This window comes from Diuraphis noxia, unplaced genomic scaffold (assembly GCF_037042655.1).
Source record: "Diuraphis noxia isolate RWA-SAM2 unplaced genomic scaffold, SU_Dnox_SAM2 contig0001, whole genome shotgun sequence".
Lineage (NCBI taxonomy): Eukaryota > Metazoa > Arthropoda > Insecta > Hemiptera > Aphididae > Diuraphis > Diuraphis noxia.
Window position 1 is genome coordinate 64,376,225 of NW_028301711.1, and position 25,810 is coordinate 64,402,034.

Sequence of the window (25,810 nt, forward strand, 5' to 3'; positions counted from 1 at the left end):
GTATATCTTAGTCCGTGGTTATAATTTATGTTATTTTTATTTCTGTAATAACATAGACATATAATTAGAAAATAATTACAAGTCTGTGGGTAATATTGCCAGTATTGGTGGAATACGGGAAATCGCTCGCGCTCTAGTATTGTACGAGTATATCTTATCTCGATTCTCGATGCATTTAAGTTATTTATAGTAACCCGTAGTGCTTATGATATATTAATCTATACGATCTTGTATCATTTTATAAAACTATTGCAAATACAAGACTAGTGACTACGAACTAATAATATTCATTTAGTCGGATATTTTTGCCATTTTCGGTTAAATATTATTACAAGCTTTACAGTTCACATTTCTTTCGTGTGCAGTGTGTTGTATTATTTTTCATATTGTGTTAACATTAAAATATCCGGATTATCTTAATTTTTTCTAAAATGATGAAATCAAAAGTTTTGAGTGGATCAGCGAAAAGAAAGAAGAAAGAGCAGCAAACAAAAAATATTTTACTAACTAATAAAAAAATCAACAATTTATTTAGATGCATTCGACCTGGTAAGTGCAAAGCATTCAAATTATTATAGTTATTATTGAATACCTACATCAATACATGTTATTTTCAAAGCTTAACATTTTTAAAACTAAACTTAGTATATAATATACTTATCAATCAATAATATTTTGAACCATTAACTTGGCCATTTGTTTAAAAAGAAATTATCTTTTTAATAAACAAGAATGAAATAATTGATATGTTATAATTTTTAATCAATGAATTAAAAAAAAAACAAGTCTTTTATTAACTATTCAAAATAAAATACTTTTATTAAATAAGTATTTTATTTGCAAATTTTTTGGTATCTAAATACAGTAGACGCCGCTTATAAGACTCACGGATATAAGGTTCAGTCGCTTATTAGACTCAAAATCGTCTGGAACGGTCCGGACGTGTCCAAATACATTTAAAAAAAATCGGTTATAAGACTCAACACTTCGGTTATAAGACTCAAATTTCGTAAAATAAATAGTAGAAAACAAACTTTTTTGGTTATAATTTAGAAATAAATTGGTATTGAAAAATTAAATAATATTCGTGTTGATTATTTCTAGTTTCTGTTGGTACCTAATAACGTATAATAATTTTTATCGCAGATAAAAGTTCACATTTATCGCAACGATTATCGTTATTATAGTATACTGATTATCTGGTGGCTGCACAGTTATCGTAATTACGGGTACATAAATACACATACGTACACGTGCACATGTACATACTCAGTTATCATTGCAGTCAACGGTATAATTGTTGTACAATGAGTCAATAAACGATCAGTCGGTATTCGAATTTCAACGCGTGCTTTTCTTGTTGTTAACATGAGTGACAATACGCGACGTGCTCTTAGTTTGAATGACAAACTAGACATTTTAAGAAAATATGATCAACTTCCAAAGATGGGACAACGTGATGCAGCAGTTAGGCTGAACATTTCACAATCGGTATTGGGTAGAATATTGAAGAATAGGGAAGACATTGAATGTGAAGCATTACAAAATGAGTCGCAAAGTCGAAAAAGGAAAAGATGTGGAAAGGATGATACTGTTGAACGTGCATTGAAAGAATGGTTTGTAAAAGGTAGAAATAAAGATGCTCGCGTGTCAGGTCCTTTGCTTCGCCAAAAAGCTGAAGAATTGGCAGAAAAAATGGGAAAGGTTGACTTCAAAGCGACAGAGGGGTGGTTCCATCGGTGGAAAAAAAGAGAAAACATTTGTTTCCAAAAAATGCACGGAGAACAAGGTGACGCAGATTTTACGAGTGCACATTTTTGGCTAGAAAATGAATGGCCTTCAATCATCTCCGAATTTTCACCCTCTGATGTGTTTAATGCTGATGAGACTGTATATATTTTAAATCATTTTCTATCAAATAACTATTTTATTTGCAAATTTGTTGTATACCAGTTTTTATTAAAAATTGTATTTTCATTATATTATTATTATGACAAAGAAGCCAATGGTTTAGCTGAGATCCTTAGTGATATTGCGCCACATGACAATTTGTTGGACATTAGCAAAAACTTTAAAATTGAAGAAAAATTAACTGAAGGTAGGTACCTAATTATATATTTTAGTTCATGTTTGCTCTTGTTTGACATTAATACTGTATTTAATTTTTAGATAATATGGTAAAAGTTAATATTGAAGAAACAACTACTGAACTAAACAGTGCAGATTGGAATTTATACAAAGATCCTTTTTTCTGGCCAAAAAACATGCAGAAATCTTTTATTGAGTGCTGTGTAGAAAAAAGACCTGATTATTTTCAAAATTTGAACTCTGATTTTATAAATTCAAAACGTTCAGGTAATCAAAAAAATTCTATAAAAAAGTTATTAACAATCATTAAGTGTTGATAAATTATGTGTTTACAATACACAAGTAAATACTCAAAGGGGCTTAACTTGTTAACAAGTTAAAGTTAAGTTAAGAAGTTTATTTTTTGATTTTTTAACTTAACTAGTTTAATCTATCGTTGATATAACTTAGTTGCATAATGCCATAATGCATTAATACATTATACGTTAATGCATATAAAATATGTATTTAATAGTAAATGTTTGTCATTTTTAAGGATCTTGTATAGGTACCTACTATGAATTATTACATCAGGCGACATCATTGTAAATAATCGATGTATTTGCGACGTTCACAATGTAAAACAAATCACGAATATAGCATCTGAACCACCAAGGCAGGTATTATTGAGATTTGAATTTCAACGGATCACGCAAGTAATGACAATTCTGTAATTCTAAAAAATTCCCTAATTTGATGCTCGCTAATGTCAACCTTATTTTCCTTTGATATTTCTGAAACTTAACCTTAACATTTTGTCATTTCCGGTACTAAAATACTTAAACTTTAGTCTCCGTGTACGGTGTTTTTTTAATTAGGTACCTAGAAAAAAATGATTACCTAACATTTTTTGGTAGTAGATTGGCGTTATTCTTCATTTAATTATCTATAATTTATTCAAAAATGTTTACCTAGAATACGGGTAACCGAAATAAAAATATATATTTAAACACTATAAACTGATAGAAACTGCATTTTTCAAATTCTAATAATTACGTTTTTTGTCGAAATTCGAAAATTACACGCTTGTTACAACTTATTATAGGCTATAGCAGGTGTATAGCACATACATTATTTTTATGTAGGTAATCGTTTTATGTTAACCTACCATTTGCACATAGACATAAAACACACACACACATCAATGTAAACTAGTACATTTATCGCACTTCTCGGAATTTTCGATTGAATATTCTAAACTGTTTCAAAAATGAAAAAATAAATGATTTTCAAATTATTGTTAACTTAATAACTTACAAGATATCATGTACTAAGGGTTCAAATCTTAGATAGAAATATATAATTATTTTAATGAATTTCGGTGAATTATATTGAAATTCAACCTTCAGTGCGATAAACAATAAGGTTGTACACTGCAACGCTATCCGGTGAATTGGTCGCGAACAATTGATCGCCGGTGAATCGGTCGCCGGTGAATAGATCGCGGGTGAATTTATTGTGAATATAATTGGGGCTGCATACTACTTGCGTCCCCGAAAAAGGTAAATTTTACAGGTAGTAAATTCAACAGGTAACTTGCGTCCCATTTTGTGGACGCAACTCAACCATATTATTCTTCTTACCTGCCATTAAAGTCATTACTTAGTTGCGTCCATAAATATTATGCGATAACGCCGATTAAGCGTTACAATAATATGTGTAAATTGTCCATGAAATGTCTACGACGAACAGTAAAATATTATCAGCATTTTCCCACTAATACAAATGTTAATATCATTACAGCGGGTTAGTGTAATAAAATTGATTACTAGGAGATGTCTGATTGTCACCATTTGATAGGTATATCTTATATCATTATGATTGATCAAAATAACATAAAGTATTTTGCACGGTGCTGTACATTTCTCAGTACAAGTTCACTCGTCCAGTCGTCCCGTTATACAGTGCTTGTGGTTAAAATGGAAAAAATGTTTAGTTCCAAATTGTGCGCGAAAAAAGAACTGTTCATAATTAATGGCTATAAGTTCAGTTACCATAAAATGCTTGAAAATGAAGTACAACGGTGGAAGTGCACAAATAAAAATTGCAAAAGTTTTTATAAGATCGATGCTCTAGAAAATATGATATGTGAACCAACGTCACATAATCACGATTCAAATGAACTTGCACACCTTAAACGACAACAATTAAGCAACGGACTTAAACGAAAAGCTATTACAGACATATCAATGAAACCATCCAAACTTATTTGTACTGAGCTGAGTGGCGGATGCATTACTTCTACTGCGTCAGATATTAACCTAGTACGTAAAAATATGTACAATGCTCGGAGAACTATTTTGCCAAAATTACCAACAAATTCTGAAGAGGTACACAACATGTTACAACAAAACCAAATATTTACAGCTGAAAATGAAACTTTTGTTATGGTAAACGATAAGCAAACAAATATTATATTATTTTCATGTGAAAAAAATTTAAGATTTCTAAGTAACCTTAAAACAATATATATCGACGGGACTTTTCAATATTGCCCAAAATATTTTCTACAAATGTTCACAATACATGGTCTGATGAATGATTATTATATTCCACTGGCATTTTTTTTACTACCTAACAAAGAAAATAAAACATACGAAAGAGCTTTTACGTATTTGAATGAATCGTGTTCAAAGTATAATGTTACCTTTGCTCCTGATACCGTGTTTGTTGATTTTGAAATTGCAATTCATAAAGCTGTGTGTACAGTTTGGACAGAAGCGGAAATAAAAGGTTGTCGTTTCCACTTGGGACAATCGTGGTATGTATTAATTAACATTCATAAAAATATAATAAATATTTATATGATTAACGGTTCACAAATGAATTTTGTAGGTGGCGAAAAATACAAAATCTTGGATTGGCAAATGAATATAAAAATAAAACAGAAATAGGTTTATTTCTTAGACTTTGTTTTGGACTGCCATTTTTACCTCCAGAAATGTTAAGTGACGTATTTGCCTATGAAATCATTCCAATCATTCCGGTAGAATGTTTAGATTTTACTGATTACATATTAGAAAATTATATATCTGAAAATGCTCAATTTCATCCAAGTATATGGGCACAATGTTCATCTAGTGTACAACGAACAACGAACGCATGTGAGGCATTTCATTCCAAATTTAATTCATCCTTTTACTCAAGCCATCCAAATATTTATCAATTTATCGATGTTTTAAAATCATTTCAAATTAATACTTATGTGTTAATGAATAGCATAAATACACCTAAAAAAGAATATAGAAAAAAAAAAACCAAAAAATTGACTACTTAAACAAAGAAATAAAAAAATTCAGAGAAAAAACCAATTCTGCTTTTATATATTTAAAAAACGTTTCACTCAAATTTCAACCAACCTTGTTTTAATTCAGTAATTAATAATTTATGTCTTTTTATGTTGTAGTTAAAAATGCATATATTTAATTTGATTATAGCTTTAATAAATTGACAATTGACGATTTTATAATAAAATATTTTTTTAAATAGGTATGCATAATTCTTTTAACTTGTATTTTCATAATCTATTAATAGTTTGTATAATTTTATTTTTTTAAATATGATGTGATAATGTAATGAATATAATCAAATGCATATAATTAATAAACATTTTTTTAACCATGCATAATGACCTATTACTCATAAGCAATTAATCTACTCATTAGTTTGTAATAGGCTATGGACGCATCTAGGCTGTCTAAAAAGGTATACCGGGACGCAAATAGGCTATGACCCTTTTTGAACCTTTTTTTGGGGGACGCAACTTACCTAGTGTTAATTATTTCGGACGCAAGTAGTATGCACCGATAATTGGTCGCTAAGATAATTGATCGTCATACGAACATTTTTAGTTTTTTTGTTATTTTATTATAGTAATTACATAGGTAGTTAATATTTAATATAGGTACACATCCGAGTTTTATGTTTTTAAAGTTTCTCACAGTAAATTTAAAATTATAATAAATAAATAAATAATAATAATAATAATACAAAATAATAATATTAGTAATTATACATTTTAATTTATTTGTAGTTTACTTCTAGTATGATAGTCGTCAAGTATAAAAAATAATAATAATAATATAAATAAAAATAATAATAATATTAATAATCATACATTTTAATTTATAATTATTTAAAGTTGGAGCTGAAAATTATGGGCTATTCCTTTTAAAAAGTCTATTTTACTCCTATTATGATAGTCGTCACATATTTTTATAATTTTTTATAATATATAGCCGACCCGTCACAGCTTCGCCCGTGATTGGTTGTTTATTTTGCCTTCGGACCATGATATGTAGAATTTTTTATTTCTCCAAAACGCTTCAGAAGTACATATGTATCGACCATTCAAAAAATTTGTAATCTCATCGTTTTCACGATTAACAGAAAAAGTAGCTCTATCTGATCCTTTATTAATATATTTACATATGTATTTTATCGCTTTAACCGTATGACAGTATTCTACGTTAATATGCGCATTAAAGCACCTAGATAGCACTGGACAATACGGTACAACCCAACGGTTGTCAACCACGATTTCTGTTTTACCACGAACTTTTAATATTGCAGTATAACCTCCATCATCTGGTGATCTCCGTCGGTAAGTCGGATAACCATCATCTCCAGTTTGAGTATCCTTGACCAATTTGTGAGGGTATTTCTTACTACATTTTCCAATATTCATACATGGCGATCTAATATTTAACTCGCTGCATGGGCCATGAATCATATTCTTGCAAACTATTTCATAAAGTATAGGATCTCTGTCTTTGTTTGGTATCTCGGCAGAAATAATTTTATCAATTTCATCTGGCTGAATTTTCGTTTGTAACCACAAAAGAATGTGGCAGTGTGGCAAACCTCGTTTTTGCCATTCAACACTGTAAACATAACAATTTACATCTCCGAAAATATATTTATTTTTTAATACATGCATAAACTTTTTTAGTTTGAGATGAAAAATTCTAGAGATTATATCGTGTCTATCAAACGACTTTTGATCTTGAAATAATTCATTTTTTATTTCCGGCCATTCCGGGTTGCATGTAAAAGTAATAAATAAATCTGGACGGCCAAATTTACGAACATAAGTCATGGCATCCTGATTTTTTTCATGCATGTAACGTGGGGAGCCAGTAAAAGAGGAAGGAAGAATTACTTGTTGCCCAACGTTATTATCATTAATATTTGCATCATTGTTAACAGCATCTCGGAGGTGAACATAATCATCCGCACGTAGTTGTTTTTGATGGTTACGAATAAAGTATAGTCTTTCAGAAATCAATTTTGCCATCATATCTACGGCGAATTGGCTGAATAATGTTTTGTAATAATGTAGATGATTTAGACTTGTTTCTCTAACCATAAACCTATAAGAATAAAATTGCATGCAGGATACAGTTTTGGTTCGATTTTGGTTATTTTCCTGTAATATATTAATGTGATAACCGTCTTCGCCTCTAGTATACATCAATGGATATTGCAGTGCATCATAAGATCTATTCAATTCGGAAACTCGACTCAATTGTCCACTCCGACCGTGCAGAACTATATCTCTGGGACCTTTATCTTCATTAACTAATAATACAGCTACTTCATCGATGGTAGGTGCATTATATTGACCTCTGTGTTCATCTTGAGGAACTCTGTCAGCATGAATAATTAACTTAAAGTTTTGCAACTCATCAAAAGACCTCGACTCCAGATTAGATCTAAAGCTCTGTATGAGGTGATTATTTTCACGCAAAACTGTTTGCAATGATTCAATGAGACCTCTTTTCATATTTGGAATCATATTTGTTCGAATAGATATTTGATCCGACTCTGACATAAAATATATTTGTAAAAATTTAGCATTATTTCCAATTTCGGGTAATAAACTACCTATTAAATGATGCACTTGACCCTGAATTTTAAAAGAGGGCATGAAGTTCCCTTCACTTATTTCGTTTGCTCCAAACGATGTCATTTGAAACAGAGTGTTATACCGTCTAGAATTATCAAAGAAATGTTTTGATAGAGGGTGAGAATTATCAATTAAACTTTTAATTAGGTCTGGAAGATCCTCAAATTGGTGTAAAACAACTTTACCGTCAGCGCAGCAAAGTCCATGGGTTTCATCTTTCCATTTTTTTGCATGGCACTTAGGACATAATATAGTCATTCGTCCAATTTGAAGCGCTTTAATATTTAAATAATCAATCTCGGATTGATAATTAAACGCTGATTTCATACTCAAAGCGTTACGTTGCTCCTGAGCACGTGTTTGAGAACGTTCTGGTGTGTTATTTTGTTGCCTTCTGTTATACATTCGAGATGCATTGGCAGTTCTTCTGCTAATGCGTGCTCTTTGCGCTCTCGGCATGATAATGAATTGGCCACTTACTCAAAATTTGGGTAAGAAAAATAGGTAAAAAAACTAAGTACAAATTATGCCAGTGTGCTGATGCCAGTGACTGATGTTCTCTTAGATTGTTTACTATAATGTAATATTACAAAAACTTTAGCCACAGCAACGCGTGGCCGGGTCGGCTAGTAATATTATAATATACAAACATGCCCGATAAACCAATAGCAACCACTATATAATACACTACTTATTATTATTTTAATCTGCAACAATAAACTAAATTTTTTATAATTTAGTTTGTTTTTTTCTAGACAGATGGCGCCACTGTTGTATTTTTGACATACAGATTTCCTACATTTCGGGTGGATTTTCATAAAATATTCTTTCATAATAACCTTGTCCTATCAGTAACCAATAGTAACTATATGTCATACAATAAGTTTACCATATGTTTCCATTTTATATAAGAACAACTCATCCTCTTTGGATCTGCAACCTATAGAACCGTAACAACTAAAAATATTTAGTATATTTTTTGGCCGAAAGAGGGCGCCACTACTTTGATTCTGTTTTTGATTTTGTATGAACTTTATACTTTTTTTTTATTGACAAAAGTGTTACTATAACCTTCAGCGGAGTGTCGGGTTTCAGCCAAAAAAAATTTCAACCAAATCGGTTCAGTAGTTTTCTCGGTTAGCGCGGTCTAAGAAAAACCCTTACAATTTTATATAATAGTATAGATAATATAATATATTTATAATATTTATAATATATTTTTTTAATATATAATATTGACTTTTCTTCGGTTCCAAATTTTTCAAAAGTATACATATAGCCGTTATAAATTCATTTATCATTGCCTTTTTCACTCTTAATGAACTCCTTTATTATAAAATAAAAAAAACAGTAAACACACACAATATCGTACTAGCATGGACTAACAAATGCAAGTATGTAACGACAAATTGGTACGACCATGGAATATAGATGACGATAAGTCGATAACGATCGTATAAGCTTATCTAAGTTATTGCCACGCTAGTTCAATTATCTCGTGTGTACATCATACAATAGTACCTATATAAAATTATTACATCTGTTAATCTGCACATTGTAAATTGGATATAATTATATATTATATTATATAATTATAATTGGATGTAATAACTATAATAAATAAAAATTGTTCGTTTGATGATCAATTATATTCACGATAAATTCACCCGCGATCAATTCACCGGCGATCAAATGTTCGCGACCAATTCGCCGCGATCCCACTGCAACTACATATCGATTCAGATTCGCGTAAAACTATTTGTTTCTTTTTAAATTGAATACCTGATGTTAATTTCTCATTGCGCATTGGGTTGATAATGATAATGTATTGTGTACAATTGATTTATATTATATAATTAATGAGATTGGTATTCCATATTCTTCCCTCGTCGTGACATCGTCAAATTATAACCTTAAAGAGGCCCCTCAAGGTGATTCAATTCAATGCATATTTTACCAATTGTTCATAAGTTTTTGCTTGTTGTTATATTGTAGTTTGAACCTCATGAAAAAACATATGTATACATAGTGTGGATAGCATCGTATTTCGGAATGTATAAGATAAATAAGCTACGAATTTTCAAATAACTATTAGAGTAATTTATATATTCATGTGATATTCTCACGATAAGATATAAGATATATTCAAAACTTAAATTTTACCTATTGTTTTGTTCGTTGTTGTATATTATGTAGTATGTTCCCATTGATAAAAAATAACGAACCTCAATCAAAATGTTCCCAGAATTACTAAACAAACAGTAAACATCGTAGTTATATGGGAACAAAATATTGTTGATAATGTTTAATAGTTAAAATTCATAATTTAAATAAAATTGTAAGGACAAAAAAGTTGTATTCAATGTTTCTTTTCGACTTTGAACATGGGTTGGATTTGATATATAAAATTTTTTAATATTTCAAACTTTTTTTGTTATTTTGTAACATAATGTAATACCCCCAATGACATCTCAAAAGCAATTTTTTGTAAAAACTGAATCCAATCAATATATACATATATTATATATTAGGCGACATCATTGTAAATAATCGATATATTTTCGACGTTCACAATGTAAAACAAATCACGAATATAGCATCTGAATGACCAAGGCAGGTATTATTGAGATTTGAATTTCAACGAATCACGCAAGTAATGACAATTTAAAAATATATATTCGAATACGTATTCTGTATATCTTTTTTTATTATTTTTATATTATATTTAAATCAGGGACTGGAACCGTACCGAAAAGAACCGGTTTAGGAACCGGAACCCTTTGAATATTGGGAACCGAAACCCTAATTTCGATAAAATTAAAAACCCGAACCCTCACCGGAACCCTTATTTAAATTAATTTAAAAACCGTAACTTTACCGGTACCGATACTTTTAAGTATAGGTTCTTAAGATTAGTGTCGGTTTTGTAATAATTTCATTATTTTTATTTTTCATTAATAAATAGGTAATAAGAATTATGAACTAAACAAATATCTATGTAGATATATTATGATTATTATTATTACGAGGATTAATAATAATCAAAAATAATCATTCAAGTATTTATACAGAATTCAGATGTCTGAGATGTAAAGTATTAATATTTCTATGTAACAACTGATAATGTAAATAGAAATTTCCAACAAAAATCAGCCATTATGTAATACCTACTCAATAGTCTCAATATACACAAATAGGTCTTCCAGACTTCTAGTTACCACAATAATAAGAAATTCATAAAATATGTTTATAAATAACTAGGCATGTTATGATTTTGGATATTATTTATATCTTTATCTGACGTACAGCACGCCTAAAAGCGGTAAATGTGTTTTTGTCAATATTCATTATTCATAGTGTCTTAGTGTTTACTGGACTAGTACACTAGTTTTTAGTGTCTTGAGTTTTGGTATAATTTATAATTTGATGCACAAGGATTCGAATTTAAACTTTTTATTTCAACTACGTTTTATTAAAAGTGATTATGGGTCGTCCTAATTCCTCAATAATACATTCGTATTATAAATATGATTGTAATTTACGTGAGTCGTCGTGTAAGCATTGTACTTGCAAAATTAAAGTAAGTAAATTTTCAACAAATATTAAGAATATTATCTACCTATTTAAAATATAAGATTTCAACTCTCTATTTACTATTTAGTTTAAGTATACTATACTATTTTAAGTCCCCAGGGCTTGGATCTTATAGCACTAAAAATTACTTAAATATACGCTATATTATTTCCTTTAAAATCTTAAAATAAGCGCTATTATATGCTCTAAAATCACGAAAAAGAAAATTTATTCTGTTCACAAATTAAAAAACTTATCACCTATATAAATGTATGTATATATATAAAAAAAATTGTAAATAATAAAAAATTTATATTATACATTTTTTTTTAAATATTAATATTAATTGAATTTGTTGATTCACCTAACTATTAAATAAAAACTGAATATGGCAACTATTCAAAATTTTCTGTAACTAATAATAGGTACTATTCAAGTAATTATTATTTACCTATTAATTAAATATTAATATGCTAAATTATTTTATTTGAGTTATCTACACTGAATGACCAACTGTTAATTAAGATAAATAACAAACGTTTTCTATTTTCCATAGTTTTATACCATATAATATAAATTAGATTTATGAAAATACGACATTAAAGTCAATTAGTTAAATTAGCCGAAAATGACACCAAAACTTAAAAAATAGCACTAGAAGGTAAGGATTCATTATATAAGCAAAAAATAGCAAAATCAAATTTCATATTTGGAGTCTCTGATGCACAAAACAAATTTATAGCTTACTCTGCTATTTTTATCTGTATCCAATAAAAATTAGCAAATGCTATAAAATCTGAGCCCTGATTATTATGTATTTACATAATTTATTATAATTGGTACCTAGGTAAGTTATTATTAAAAAAATAGTATGAAATGTGAATAGGTACTGTTAGTTGAGTGTATGGAAAAATTGTATTGTATCACCCTCTGTGTTTAATTTGATTTTCAACATGTATAAAGAAATATATTTAATACACAATATTTATTGTTTAAACTTAAATCAATAACAAACACGAGGACAACCATATTTTATTAAAGATAAAATTCATATCAAATATCATAAAAATCTTAGATTTATTTTTGTGTAATAACATAATAACATAGTATGACCTATAGGTAGTATATATAAATAATTTTTTTAATTTAAAATGTTTTTAAGTAACTATTATTTATTTAAATTAATTTTCTTCATTACACGTTGAGTATCTATATACTTCTTAACTATTTTTTAAATTTTTGTGATGATTGAGGATTATAAATAAAAATGAATCATCAATATAAGTATTAATCTTTAATTTTTTTTTTTGCATACATTTAATGTTTGAAGATTTAGGTATTTACTATGAAATAGTATATTTTCATTTTTATTTTTGAATTTTATGGTTAAAAATTTTTATTTGTCATTATCTTATTATTATTATTATTTATTATTGATAATAATAAAAATTAGTTGATATTCTAATAATAGTCAACCTAAACAAAATTTTTGACTGCCTCAAATTAAAGTCTTATTTGTATTTTGTATAGGATAATCATGGTACAAATTTAAAAAAACATCTTGCAAGCTTTCATAATGAACTCTATGAAGAGTTTCTGTTAAAAGAATCTAGAAAAGATAAAAAAACAGTTGGTGTTTTGAAGATAAAAGCTCAGCAACAATTATTTAATTTTAAAGATTCAAAATATTATGTTATAGTTAACTTAAGTGAAAAATCAATTATTGATGCTTGTGTTGATCTCGTTACCATTAATGGACGGCCATTCAGCATGTTGAACGATTCGGGATTTCGTAGAATACTCGATCCAGTTTTAAATGGTTTTCAGAAGAAACTGAAAATTAACTCAGACTCCATTAAGTAAAAATATTGTTTTTTTTTTATCCTAACTAAATTTAGCACGTTGTGTAATAATTGATAGTATATCATTTTTTCTTCTAGAAAACATGTACACGAAGAGTCACTTCTTATTAAAAAAGATATGATAACTGAAGCTAGTTCTAGACTTATTTCTCTCAAATTAGATGCAGTTACTCGACTGAATACCTAGGTCATTTTTAGGAGTGAATATGCAATATATAGTGGACAGTGGCGTAATTTGGCCATGTTTGTGGGGGGGGGGGGATAAAATATTTCAACATTTTACCTATACAGCTATACCCCCTTCCCATAAAAAAAAATAAAAAGTATTTATTATAAGCACCTTTCAGAATTCAGAGTAATATAATATGTACACATGAGACATGGAATAAAATCCGATTAAGTGTACAAATCGATCAGTTATTTTTAGTTCAATAGCACTACGGAAAAATATTAGGATAGGATAAGATAGGACAGATATGACAATAGTCTTTCGATCGTCGTCGATCCACGATAAAATAATACTTTACTGCTCGGTGGTTTATTTTTGTACCACTACACAATGCATAAACAAACTCAAAACTTACACAAAACATATTCATATTGCAATAGTGATTCTTATAAACTTGCGTGGCTGCATTTAAAATGAACTAGGTACGAAGTATTTATGTAAAACTAGCATAAAGGATTTGTTTTTTTTTGTATTATTTCTATAAAGTATAAAATATGTATAGGCTATTTATAATAATAATTCGCCGAGGTATTTGATTTCAATATATACATTACATTTATATAAAAAAAATAATAATAATATTATTAGACAAAGAAGTACATAGGTATGTAGTTAATCAATCTTAAAAAAAGGTCATGGGGGGGATCAGGGCCTGATTTACCAATTCGTGGGCCCAGTACATTTAACAATTTTGGGCCCCAAAATTTCCATCTCTATTTTCTTCAATGCTAAAATAAAAATGTACGCATAATATATTTTTAAATTAATGCTGTATATAATTAGTATATGAGTAGTTGGATCATAGAATAAATATGTATTGTTAAAAATATGACTATTATGTTTAATATTTATTCGAGTAAAATAATTAACATACACAAAAACAAACTTTTTTTTAAATTAGCATTTTTTATTAGATATTACACTTATATAATAGGTATCAAATTAAATGTTTTTACGTTTAATGTCATACATCTAATTTTATTTCAGTTTTCACAAACATTTCCTTGCTTTTTGCTTAGAAAACTGGTCAATAACATCATCAAAATTCAGGTTTGCTGTGATATCACTTTCAATAGATAATATTCCCAGAGCGTCTACATTTTCTTGACTCAATGTAGATCGTAATCTATTTTTAATTCTTTTTAATGAAGAAAACGATCGTTCACTGGAGCAATTTGTAACAGGCATTGTAAGAAAAATTTGAAGACACGTTTCTACATTCTGAAATGCATGTGATATTTGCATATCTTTAATGAATTTAAATTGGGCAGCGGGATTTCTTGATATTTGATGAGAAGAAATTAAACTATGAAATTGAAACCATTCATCTGCAAAATTATCGGGATCCAAATCTAGTTCATTTGTGTACATTGATTGTAAATTTTTTATTTGGTTGTTAATTTCCTTTCTATCAGGATTTTTATTGAATAAAAATCCAAATTTTTCTTCTACTTCAATATAGGCCATTTTTCGTTTATTCAATTCAGCTATAAATTTATCACAAATAACATAATGAATATCACTCATAAACTTCGCTCTTGGATCTAATTGTCTTTCTTCAGAATCAGTATCATCTAAGTGTCTACTTTTTGGTGTCTTTTTTTTTCTTGAACTCTGATATTCAATATCCTTATTTAAAAGTTCTATAGATTTGCTTTCATAATCATCAAAGTGTTCTCGAACATACTGTATGAAATCTATTAAGGAGTTGTATAAGGGCACTATTGAAAACAAATTTTCTATTGAACTCTGGAGACTTTTTGAAGTTATATTTATTCGTTGTAATATAACATCCCATACTATAGTTAATATAGCGGTTTCCCTTTTTTTCAATTTTTTCAAAATGTTCATTGCATCAAACCGAGTATTACCGTTTTCATTATTATCTTGACATATTTCTAACAAAATAGATAAAATATGAGCGTAGTTTTGTCGTAATGCTTTAGCTGCATCAGCATTTGCGGACCACCGTGTTTGTGAAGACGATTTAATAGTTAGCGTTTCATTACATTTTTGATGTTCACATAAAAATTTCCAACGATGAGTTGAAGACGAAAAAAAGTTATAAATAGATTGAATTATACTAAAATATTCAACTGCACCGTTACAATTTTCTACTGCATGAACACCGACCAGGTTTAACGAGTGTGCCGCACAAGGTAAAAATAGTGCTAAGGGAGCTAGTTTTCTTATTCTCGTTTGTAATCCTGAGTACTTTCCAGACATATTACTGGCATTGTCATATGACTGTCCAACACAGTTTTTAATATCTATACCAAAGTTCTTAATTATTTCAACTATAGTAATAGTTAAATACTCAGCCGTATGCCCATAAATATCTTGAAATTTTACAAAACGTTCAACTGGTTGTCCATCACAATTAACGTATCGCAATACAATAGCTAACTGATCAATGTGAGTGATATTAGGTGTAGAGTCAACAATCATTCCAAAATATTTTGAATTTTTTATTTCTTCTTCTTCTTCTTCTTCTTCGGCTTTTTACAGGCCTTTTAGGCCCATTGCCGCAACAACATATTGTCTCCAGTCTTCTCTATTTTGTGCCGTTTCTTCAGCATTCCTTACTCCCAGCATCTTTAGGTCTTCTTTTATTCTATCTGCCCATCTCTGTCTAGGACGTCCCCTGGGCCTCTTTGCGTTTGGTTTCCATGTAGTTATTTGTCCGATTAGTCCTTTTGATCTCCACACATGTCCAGCCCAGCCTATTCGTGCGCTTTTCAAGATCCCAGTAATATTGGGTTCGTTATATAATTCCTCTAAATTTTTATTGCTACGTATTTCATATTCTCCTTCATTGTTTTTCTTTGGGCCAAATATCTTTCTCAATATCTTTCTCTCAAATACTTCTAACTTTTTTTCATCTGACTTTGTCGTCGCCCAAGTACTACTTGCATACAGAGCTATTGGTCTGACTAGAACTTTATATAATGTTATTTTGGATTTCCTTGATAGTAGTTTTGATTTGAACAATGGTAATAGTCCATAGTAGCATCTGTTTGCTGCGATTAATCGTCTTTTCACTTCTTCGTGGCTATTAGCATCTTCATTAATATCTGCACCTAAGTATTTAAAATGTCTCACCCTTTCAAATGTGTATTCATTGATTTTCAAGGAATCCGATCTGTGGTTTTGTCTAGATATTATCATGTATTTTGTCTTTGTCTCATTAATTTTTAGGCCAATTTTATTCCCCTCCTTCAGCAATATATCTGTTGTGTTTTTTAGGTCGTCAACTGTTTCGGCTAATAGTACTATATCATCCGCGTAAGCGACTGCTGTTAGATGTTGATTGTCTTTTATTTCTATGCCCTTAGCTTGGGATATAACTGTCCTCATGACTGACTCTAAGGCGATGTTGAACAGTGCAAGTGATAAAGCGTCACCTTGTCTAAGGCCAGTCGTTACCTGAAACTCCTCTGATAATTCTCCTCCAAAACTAATTTTACTTTTTGAATTAAATGTACACGATTATATTAATCTGGTTAACTTGGTTGGTATTCCTAACGATTCCATGACTTCCCATAGTTGGTCTCTGTTGATTGAGTCATACGCTGCTTTGAAGTCTACAAATAGTAAATATGTGTCTTTATTGTATTCGTGACTCTTTTCAACGACTTGTTTTACGATGTGTATTTGATCTGTTGTCGATTTTCCTAACATAAAACCAGCTTGGTATTCTCCAATTATTTCCTTGATATATGGGTTAATTCTATTCAGTAGTATGTTGGACAATAGTTTATATGAAGTATTGAGTAGTGAGATCCCTCTATAGTTTTCACACTCCATGATGTCTCCTTTTTTGTGTACGGGGCATATGATGGATATACGCCATGCTTCGGGTATCTCCTCTTGTTCCCAGATTGTGTTCATGAGTTTGTGTAGCTGGTTCAGTAGACCTGGGCCTCCCTTTTTTAGGCATTCAGATACTATTTCATCATCTCCCGGTGCTTTACCGTTTTTTAGCATTTCTAGTCCCATCTTCACTTCGTCTTCTGATGGTTTTTCAAGCATCTGTTCTACAGTAGAGTATTGAAGTATGGTGTTATTTTCATTTGGTTGGTTTAACAATTTTTCGAACATATATTTAAATTCACACGCAATTTCTTTACTCTCTGTTAGCAAGGATCCATCATGTTTCTTCATAGCTGTTGGCCTAGTTTGATATCCACGTTTAACTTCATTTGCTTTTTCGAAAAATATTCTGGAGTTGTTATTCCTGTTGTTTTCTATGGTGTGTATCCGTTCTTTTTCCCATAATCTCTTATTCCTTCTGATTATCTTTTTTGTATCTCTTTGTTTTTGTGCTAGTAGCCTTTTGTTGTCTTCACTAGGGTTTTGTAGAACTTTTGTTCTTGCTCTGTCTTTTTCCTCTTGAGCAGCTTTACATTCTTCGTTAAACCATCTTTTCTTTGTCTTTTTTGGTACATATCCAAGTACTTCCTTTGCTGTTATTTTGATTGCTTGCTTTACTTTTTCCCAGGCTTCATTCGGGTTCACAATTTCTTGTATGTCTCGTAATTCTATCGATATTTTTTCTTGGTACACTCTAGCTGTTGTTGTCTTCAGCATATCCTTATTAATTTTTTCTCTGTACTTATTCTTTTTTCTCCATTTTGTTGATATTCTGAGTTTGATTTTCGCTTTCACAAGGAAATGGTCCGACATCGCACTACTCCCTCTCATACTTCTTATATCTTTGACACATGATTTTATCCGGTTGTCCACTAACATGTGATCTATTTGATTTCTTATTAACCCACATGGGGATATCCATGTTTGTTTGTGTATGTTCTTATGAGGGAAGTACGTGTTACTTATTATCATATTTTTGGCTATGGCAAACGAGATTAGTTTGTTTCCATTGTCGTTCGTAATTTCATGAAGGCTTTCGGATCCAATTGTAGGTTTGTACATGTTTTCTTTTCCGATCTTCGCATTAAAGTCCCCTAATATTATTTTCGGTTTATCACTCGGTAGTGTGTCACACACCAGGTCTAAGTCTTCATAAAATTTGTTTTTTATGTCATCACTCTTATCTTCTGTCGGTGCATAACAGTTAATTAGGAACATGTTGTACCATTTACTTTTGAGTTCTATGTAGCATAACCGATCACTTATTGGTTGGAACCTCACTATATTTGTCATAATGTTATCCCTTATAACGAAACCTACTCCGTGTTCATGTTTATCTCCGCCACTGTATAATAATGTATTTCCTTGAGATTTCAAGCTACCTGAGTTTGTCCATCTCACCTCTTGAATCGCAGTTATATCCATCCCATATCGCTCAAGACACGATAGGGATGTTGTCAAAGCTCCAGCCCTATACAGAGATCGCACGTTCAATGTTCCAATATTGATGTCCGTTAAATCTTTGATCCGAGGCTTATTATGTTGTTGTTTCTTAACAACTATTTTTTTTTTATGAGGTAGGGTTGTCAGCCCTACGCTCAACCCCCAACCTGGAGGGCCAGACCACACCGACTAGTTAAAGTCAGTGTGGGGCTATTGCAGCACACTTTTTGGTGTGCTGGGCGATGGGCGCGCCACTTTCCCTACGCCTAATTTTATTTCTTCTATTATATGTTTTAAAACTTTATCTCCCATTAAAATTATGATTTCACGAACTGTGTATGATGAAATATAATTTGTTTTACCACTACCAACGTTCCCATAATTATTGAGGTGTTCTTTTAAAAATGGGTCAAACTTTGCTATTAACTCCATAATACCCAAAAAAATTCCATTATGCCCATTTCCTATAATTTCATTTTCTCCAAAAAATGCTAATCCTCGTTGAGCTAAAAATTGAACAGCTGCTACTGTTCGTTTTAAAACGTCCCTCCAGTACTGAACATCTTTTTTGTATTGTAAAACTAGTTGACAATCAATACGTTTAATATCTATAGAGCGGTTTGAAAAATCACAAATGGCTTTTCTATGGATAAATGAATTTTCATGTTCTCTAAGTCGTTCTTTAGTATGTTGCCAATCACTAAAACCCTCCTTACATAACAGCGTGTTGTTCGGTGAATATAGCTTACAAATATAACAAAATAAACTAACAGCCGACGGTGAATATATCAACCAACTTCTATGTATTTCATGACCACTTTTTTTAGTTAAATAAAAATGTTCTTTAGTTAATTTTCGTAGAACTCCTCAAATAGTTTTTTTTGAATTATGAATACAATCTATATTTTGTTTTGGAGTATTTAAAGTGAAGTATTCCCGAAAGCTTTCCGAAATTTTCGGTGGCCATGTTGAAATATCATCGGAGAATCGTGCAAAATTGTTTGGTGGTAAATCTGGGTTTAATATTATGTCATTATTATCAATATTATCGATCAAACTTGCCTCAGTTGTAACAGTCACATTAGTATTATCAATAACACATTTTTCATCGGAATTATTAGCACTAGTAGTACCACAGACTTCAACAGATTTTTCAATTTTAATAATTTCATTTTCGTTGGTATACTTTCCAGTAACGTCTGTTTCTAAAAATAATAATTTGTGATAATTTATAAAAATAATAGTTAAAAAATAATAATATAAGAGTATGACTTCATATTTTTATTAAAAATGTATTACCTGGAGATTGTGCGCTAGTAGATAAATTAGTACTAAATGTAAATTTATCTAAACTACCTTATAATTTTTTTGTTTTTTGATCTCTTTTATCTTTCAATTTTCTTTTCATTGAACCACTTAAATATTTTTTTGACATTTTAAATTATAAATATGCAATAAAAACGATTGACGTAAAACGTGGGACTGAATGCACCACACAACTACGCAAGACAACGTCAATAGAATTATATTACGATTATTATTAATATATTATTACAATATGATATTACGACGATAATAACGGCAATTAGATTTTGTTATCGTCAATGTTGGTTAAAGCAGTAGTTATCGCGAAATCCTCATTATACAATATACATTATACCCACAAAAATATCCAAGTAAAATTCCCAGAATATGATAAAAATGGTATATAATTAATTTTATAAGGCTGAAGTCGGTGGGCCCCTCTTTCGAGTGGGCCCAGTGCAAATGTCCCATTTGTCCTTGCATAAATATGGCCCTGGGGGGGATACGACACCCAAATCCCCCCCCCCGTAATTACGCCACTGATAGTGGATGATTCTATTCAAATCAGAACACTGGGATTAATAGAATTAACTGAATCGCATACCGGTGAATAATAATAACTTTAAGATACATTTTTGTTAATTTACATTTTATGTTACCTATTCATGCTTCCACTTATAGGTATTTATTTAAAAGAAGCAATTTTAAATTTATTAAAAAAGTTTATAATTGAACCAAAGCAATTGTATACAATTACATCTGACAATGGTGCAAACATGCTTAAAGCGATAAATTTAGTTGAAAAAGATATATCAACAACTAATGAATATCATAATACTGGTGAAGATAATGACATTTTAAATGATGTAGCTGAAATACACTCAAATTTATCAAGTTCAGATGATGAATGTAGTGATAGGTAAATGATCATTTTTTCCATAAACTATTATTTTTGATTAAATAATATTGAAGTTAAATTTACATTTTATGAGTTTAGACAAAGACATAAGTTTAGCTATTATACATACATACCTACATTAATGTAGATGCGTAATAGTTCCTGTAACTCATCTATAATTAAAATTGTATACTTTTTTTGTAATACTTAGTGAAACTGGTGCAGATCATTCTATAATTGATGACATACAAATTGAAAATTTATTAAATGAAAATATTGAATGTGTCGATTCAACATATGAACAAACAGAACAAATCCTAAATGAAATTCAATTACAAAATTTAGGAGGTGGTTCAATTTTTACAGGTAATTTTATTACAATTTTTTGGTTTAGTGATTAATTATGATAAACAATACAAATAGGTAATAATATAACCATAAATTCTTTTAATAATAATTAATTGAAGATTAATTAAATTTAAATTTATTACAGGTATTCGTTATGTAGCGCATACTCTAGAACTAGCAGTTATAGACAGCTTAAAAGATAATGGTGTGGATAAATTATTAAATAAAGTTCGAACATTAATTCAGAAACTGCGTAATCAAACCTTCATATATTTGATAAAAAAAGAAAAACTTAAATTGCCAATTCTAGACTGTTTGACTCGTTGGCATTCAACAATGATAATATGATAGAGAGGATACAATATTTAAAAGAATTTATACAAATTATGGTTGCAAATGACCCCAAATTAAAAAAAATTAGTTTGAATAATTTTGATTGGCAGCAAGTTGAAATTCTTGCAAAAACTTTATTACCAGCCAAAATTTGTACCAAAAAACTTCAAAGTGAACAATTGACTTTGTCAGATTTTTATGGCGCATGGATTTCGTGCAAAATTGAAACACGGTTACTGGAGAATCCATTTTCTAATAAATTAGTAAAATGTATGGAAAACAGGGAACAATTTATTATGAATAACAAACAAAGTGTTGTTGGCAGCAATATTTCTTGATCCCCGTTTCAAAGTAACATTAAATGAAGTACAGTATAATTTAGCTATTAATCATTTAATTTCTACTTGGGTTTATTTAAAGGATAATAAAATAAACACAAAAGATAATCAAGAAAGTATGGAAGACCAAATGCCTGAAAGTGATAATCCTGATTTTAATCAAAATCCTGACCCTATCGAACAATTTTTGCAAGAAAAAGAAAGCATTGAAGTATCTTCTTCAAGTCAAAATACTACTTCAATAATTATTGAAAATGTACTTAAAACATATTATTTAAATCAAAAAAGATTGGATCATAAAATCAACATATTACAATTTTGGAAGTCAATGGAAAGCACATATCCAGAATTGTATATACTTTCCAAACTAGTGTTTGCTGTTCCTTCTACTCAAGTCAGTGTTGAGCGGTTATTTTCTGGACTTAAGTTTATTTTATCTCCTTACAGGAGTAATATAACATCGATAAACTTAGAAAATCAATTGATAATTCGTACAAATAGATTGTTTGAGAAGAAAATTATATCAAAAGAGTAAGATTTTGCTATGTATCTTACATTTTTATAATTTTAATTTATTTTTTTTTTAATTATTATTTGTTATTTATTATATTATGTATAAGTTGCATAAAATTTTAAATTATAAAGGATTTTTTTTTCATTTTAAAATTTAAATACTTTTATTGTTATTTATTAATTATGGCGTTAAAGTTAACCTTTTTATTAAATATTCAAATGTCTTTTGTTTTGTTATAATAATTACTATTAAATTAATTTTATGGATGAGTCGCCATTAAATATTAATAGAATTTCAATTGTTTGTATTATTATTAAGATGTATCCATACATTTTTTAAATTTTTAATATTCACATAGGTATCACAGATTATTTTAATGTAAAAATTTATAATTATTATTTATCTAAGACTACGAGGTTAAGTACTGATTTATTAAAATCATGTGAAAGTGGAACAGACTTTTTAATCAAATATCTACTGGAATCCTCAACTGCAGAGCTCTGGCTTAAGAAAATATAATATGTGTTAATAATAAAAAGAAAATTGGTGATATTTTAAAATTTTAAACACTGAATCAGGATGTAATAGTTGGTAATTACTAATTAGTAAGTGATACATTGCAATCAAATTATAAACTAGGTATAAAAATTTAAAAATAAAAATAAAACAAAAATACTTATGCTAATTAAGTGATAGTGGTGAGTATTTTTTTTACTTGTTTAGTCTTTTTCTTAGTTCTAAGCATTTGGTAGGATGTCAGGGTGAGGTTATTGACCTGTCATAATTGTTAATTGAGTATTGAAACTGAAACTACTTATATATGAAATGGAACTAAATTTTTTTAAGTATAAAACCTAAACAGGAAACGTAATTTTAATTTTATAAGAACCGAAACCTAAATATAAAAACCTAAAAGGAACCGAAACTATGATTTTTTTTAAAACCGAAAAGAAACCGAAACCGAAATTTTAGTTTTTTTTAAAACCGAAAAAAAACCGAAACCGAAATTTTAGTTTTACTAGGAACCTCACCGGAACCGGAACCGTAAAAATAATCAAGGTTCCAGTCCCTGATCTAAATAGTAAATTTGAAAAAAAAAATGTTTGTGTTTATAAATTATAACCCTGAGTAGTGCCAGTAGAGGTGATTAAAAATTGCCAATGTCAAAAAGCGTCATCTAGTGATTACAAATATTTTATATTAAAAGAATCGAAAGGACATAATATTAAGGTTCTATCATAGACCTTATACTCATAGACGGAACATCCAGGCGGGATGCGGGTGGGTGGTGCGGTCTTTCCTAGCGTGCCAGCAGTGATACCACTCCTTGCGACCAAAAACATTGTTATTAACACATACCATTTTATAATTACAACTTCATTATTGTATACTGCATAGACCAAAGCCAAATAGACTTATAGATTATAATCAGCTAGACCATATTACTATTATTACTATAATAGTTATATTGTAATTTGTAAGTAGTACCTAGTATAAAATAAGTTTAATATATGCTTTTTATAAAAATGGTGAAGAAAGCAGCTCTTGGACGACAAACTATATTATATAGTATATTTAATATTATCTAACTGAACATTTTATAATAATAAATATAGAAAGTTGAAGAACTTGAAAAAGAAGAAGCACTTAGAGAAGAAGCTGGATATTATGCTATTGATATTATATGTTATAATATTTTTGTATAAATCATGATATAATGAATATAAACATAAATAGGATCGTCATTCGACAGTAAAGGGGAAGAAAAAAAGTAAAAATACATTTGTATAATTAATAGGTACATTATATATCTAATTTAATATTAGGTAAAAAAACACTCATTGAAACAATTGAAAATTTCAAATCAGAACCAGAAATATAACAGTAATATACTATGATAGTACGGTGTGTGTTGATAAGTCGCAGGCACAACAGAATTAAAAATTATTGTACAATACGATAGGCCTTGTGCGCATGTGCGGTGTACGGTGTACTACCTTGATCAGTTGATCAGCGCCCTCACGCTTGGACACCGGAATTACAACCACGTTCCGTCTATGAGTATTAGGTCTATGGGTTCTATAATCTATGGTATTACCATTGATTATAGAATAGGCAGATAGACCATGCTATAGAGATTTTCGGCGACTACAATTTTAATTATGATAGCTGCCGATAGGTAGCGTTGTATCACGACTAAGATATACAGAACTGGACACGAACATTTAATCATGTCCATGAAATGATATTGAGTGGGTGGTGTACGGGGATACTTGATCTTGTCAACACTAACGCCATCTACTAAGCAATTATATGTACTATAAATCTATTTAATATTATAAAATATATTATATTAATAAATAGTATTATACATTAAATAAAGTAGCTACTGTGAGACTCGGGGGCTTATATAGTGCTTACTATAAAATATTACGAATATTTTTAAATCCAAATTATTATAAATTATATGTACTATAATAACCAGGTAATATACTAATGTACCATGTAAATCTGTAACTTATGACAAATTAAATTAAATTTGTAACGCTTTAACCACAGTCCACAGGATAATTTCTACTTTCATTCTGTGATGTAAGTTGTAACATCTGTAACTACCTGTTACATTTTCAATTTTAGAATGTTGCTACATAGGTAATTAAATATACCTACAATAATATTACAATTAAACTCTAATTCATATTTAACTAATAGGTTTTGTATTTAATAATTTCAAATATAACATAATTATTAATTATGAAGATTGAAGTTTTGAGAGCTTTTTTTTTAGAGCTATTTTTCTTTAATTCTCTATTATGAGTTAGAGTATACTGCTTCATTCTCATAACAATGTAATTTTGTTCAATATCTGTCATAATTTCAGATTTATACTCAAAACATTGAAATTTAAGCATTTCTGGATAATTTTCCATAACATAATCAACAGTATTGTTAAAAACATTGGATGTGGTCACAAATCTATTCAATCTTGCTTCAATGACTGATATCAATTTAAAGAATTGAAAATTGGGATGCACAAGAAACCCCTTAGATTTTATATT

The 25,810-nt window shown here is 29.4% G+C and overlaps 2 protein-coding genes and 1 pseudogene across 2 annotated transcripts; 2 read left to right on the forward strand and 1 right to left on the reverse strand.

The window, feature by feature from the left end:
* The first annotated feature begins 3,699 nt into the window (after nt 1-3,699).
* On the forward strand, nt 3,700-5,404 carry LOC149061272 (uncharacterized). Its single transcript, XM_089230904.1, has 2 exons — nt 3,700-4,888; nt 4,963-5,404. Exons 1-2 carry the CDS (start codon nt 3,903-3,905, stop codon nt 5,402-5,404), a joined length of 1,428 nt encoding a protein of 475 aa, XP_089087030.1. The 5' UTR covers nt 3,700-3,902.
* A 1,123-nt stretch (nt 5,405-6,527) lies between these two features.
* On the reverse strand, nt 6,528-8,516 carry LOC149061273 (uncharacterized). The gene is made up of 3 exons (XM_089230905.1): nt 7,213-8,516; nt 6,618-6,897; nt 6,528-6,537 (listed from the first exon to the last, which is right to left on the reverse strand). Exons 1-3 carry the CDS (start codon nt 8,492-8,494, stop codon nt 6,528-6,530), a joined length of 1,572 nt encoding a protein of 523 aa, XP_089087031.1. The 5' UTR covers nt 8,495-8,516.
* A 5,145-nt stretch (nt 8,517-13,661) lies between these two features.
* LOC149061274 (uncharacterized) lies at nt 13,662-22,772 on the forward strand (annotated as a pseudogene).
* The last annotated feature ends 3,038 nt before the right edge of the window (nt 22,773-25,810 follow it).

What these genes read in the sequence shown, in the direction of transcription:
- LOC149061272 (XM_089230904.1), top strand. Translation starts at nt 3,903, where the DNA reads ATGTCTGATTGTCACCATTTGATAGGTATATCTTATATCATTATGATT. An exon ending in TTCCACTTGGGACAATCGTG is followed by an intron (nt 4,889 to 4,962) that starts GTATGTATTAAT and finishes TGAATTTTGTAG; the next exon opens with GTGGCGAAAAATACAAAATC.
- LOC149061273 (XM_089230905.1), bottom strand. Translation starts at nt 8,494, where the DNA reads ATGCCGAGAGCGCAAAGAGCACGCATTAGCAGAAGAACTGCCAATGCA. An exon ending in GGATGCCATGACTTATGTTC is followed by an intron (nt 6,898 to 7,212) that starts GTAAATTTGGCC and finishes TACCAAACAAAG; the next exon opens with ACAGAGATCCTATACTTTAT.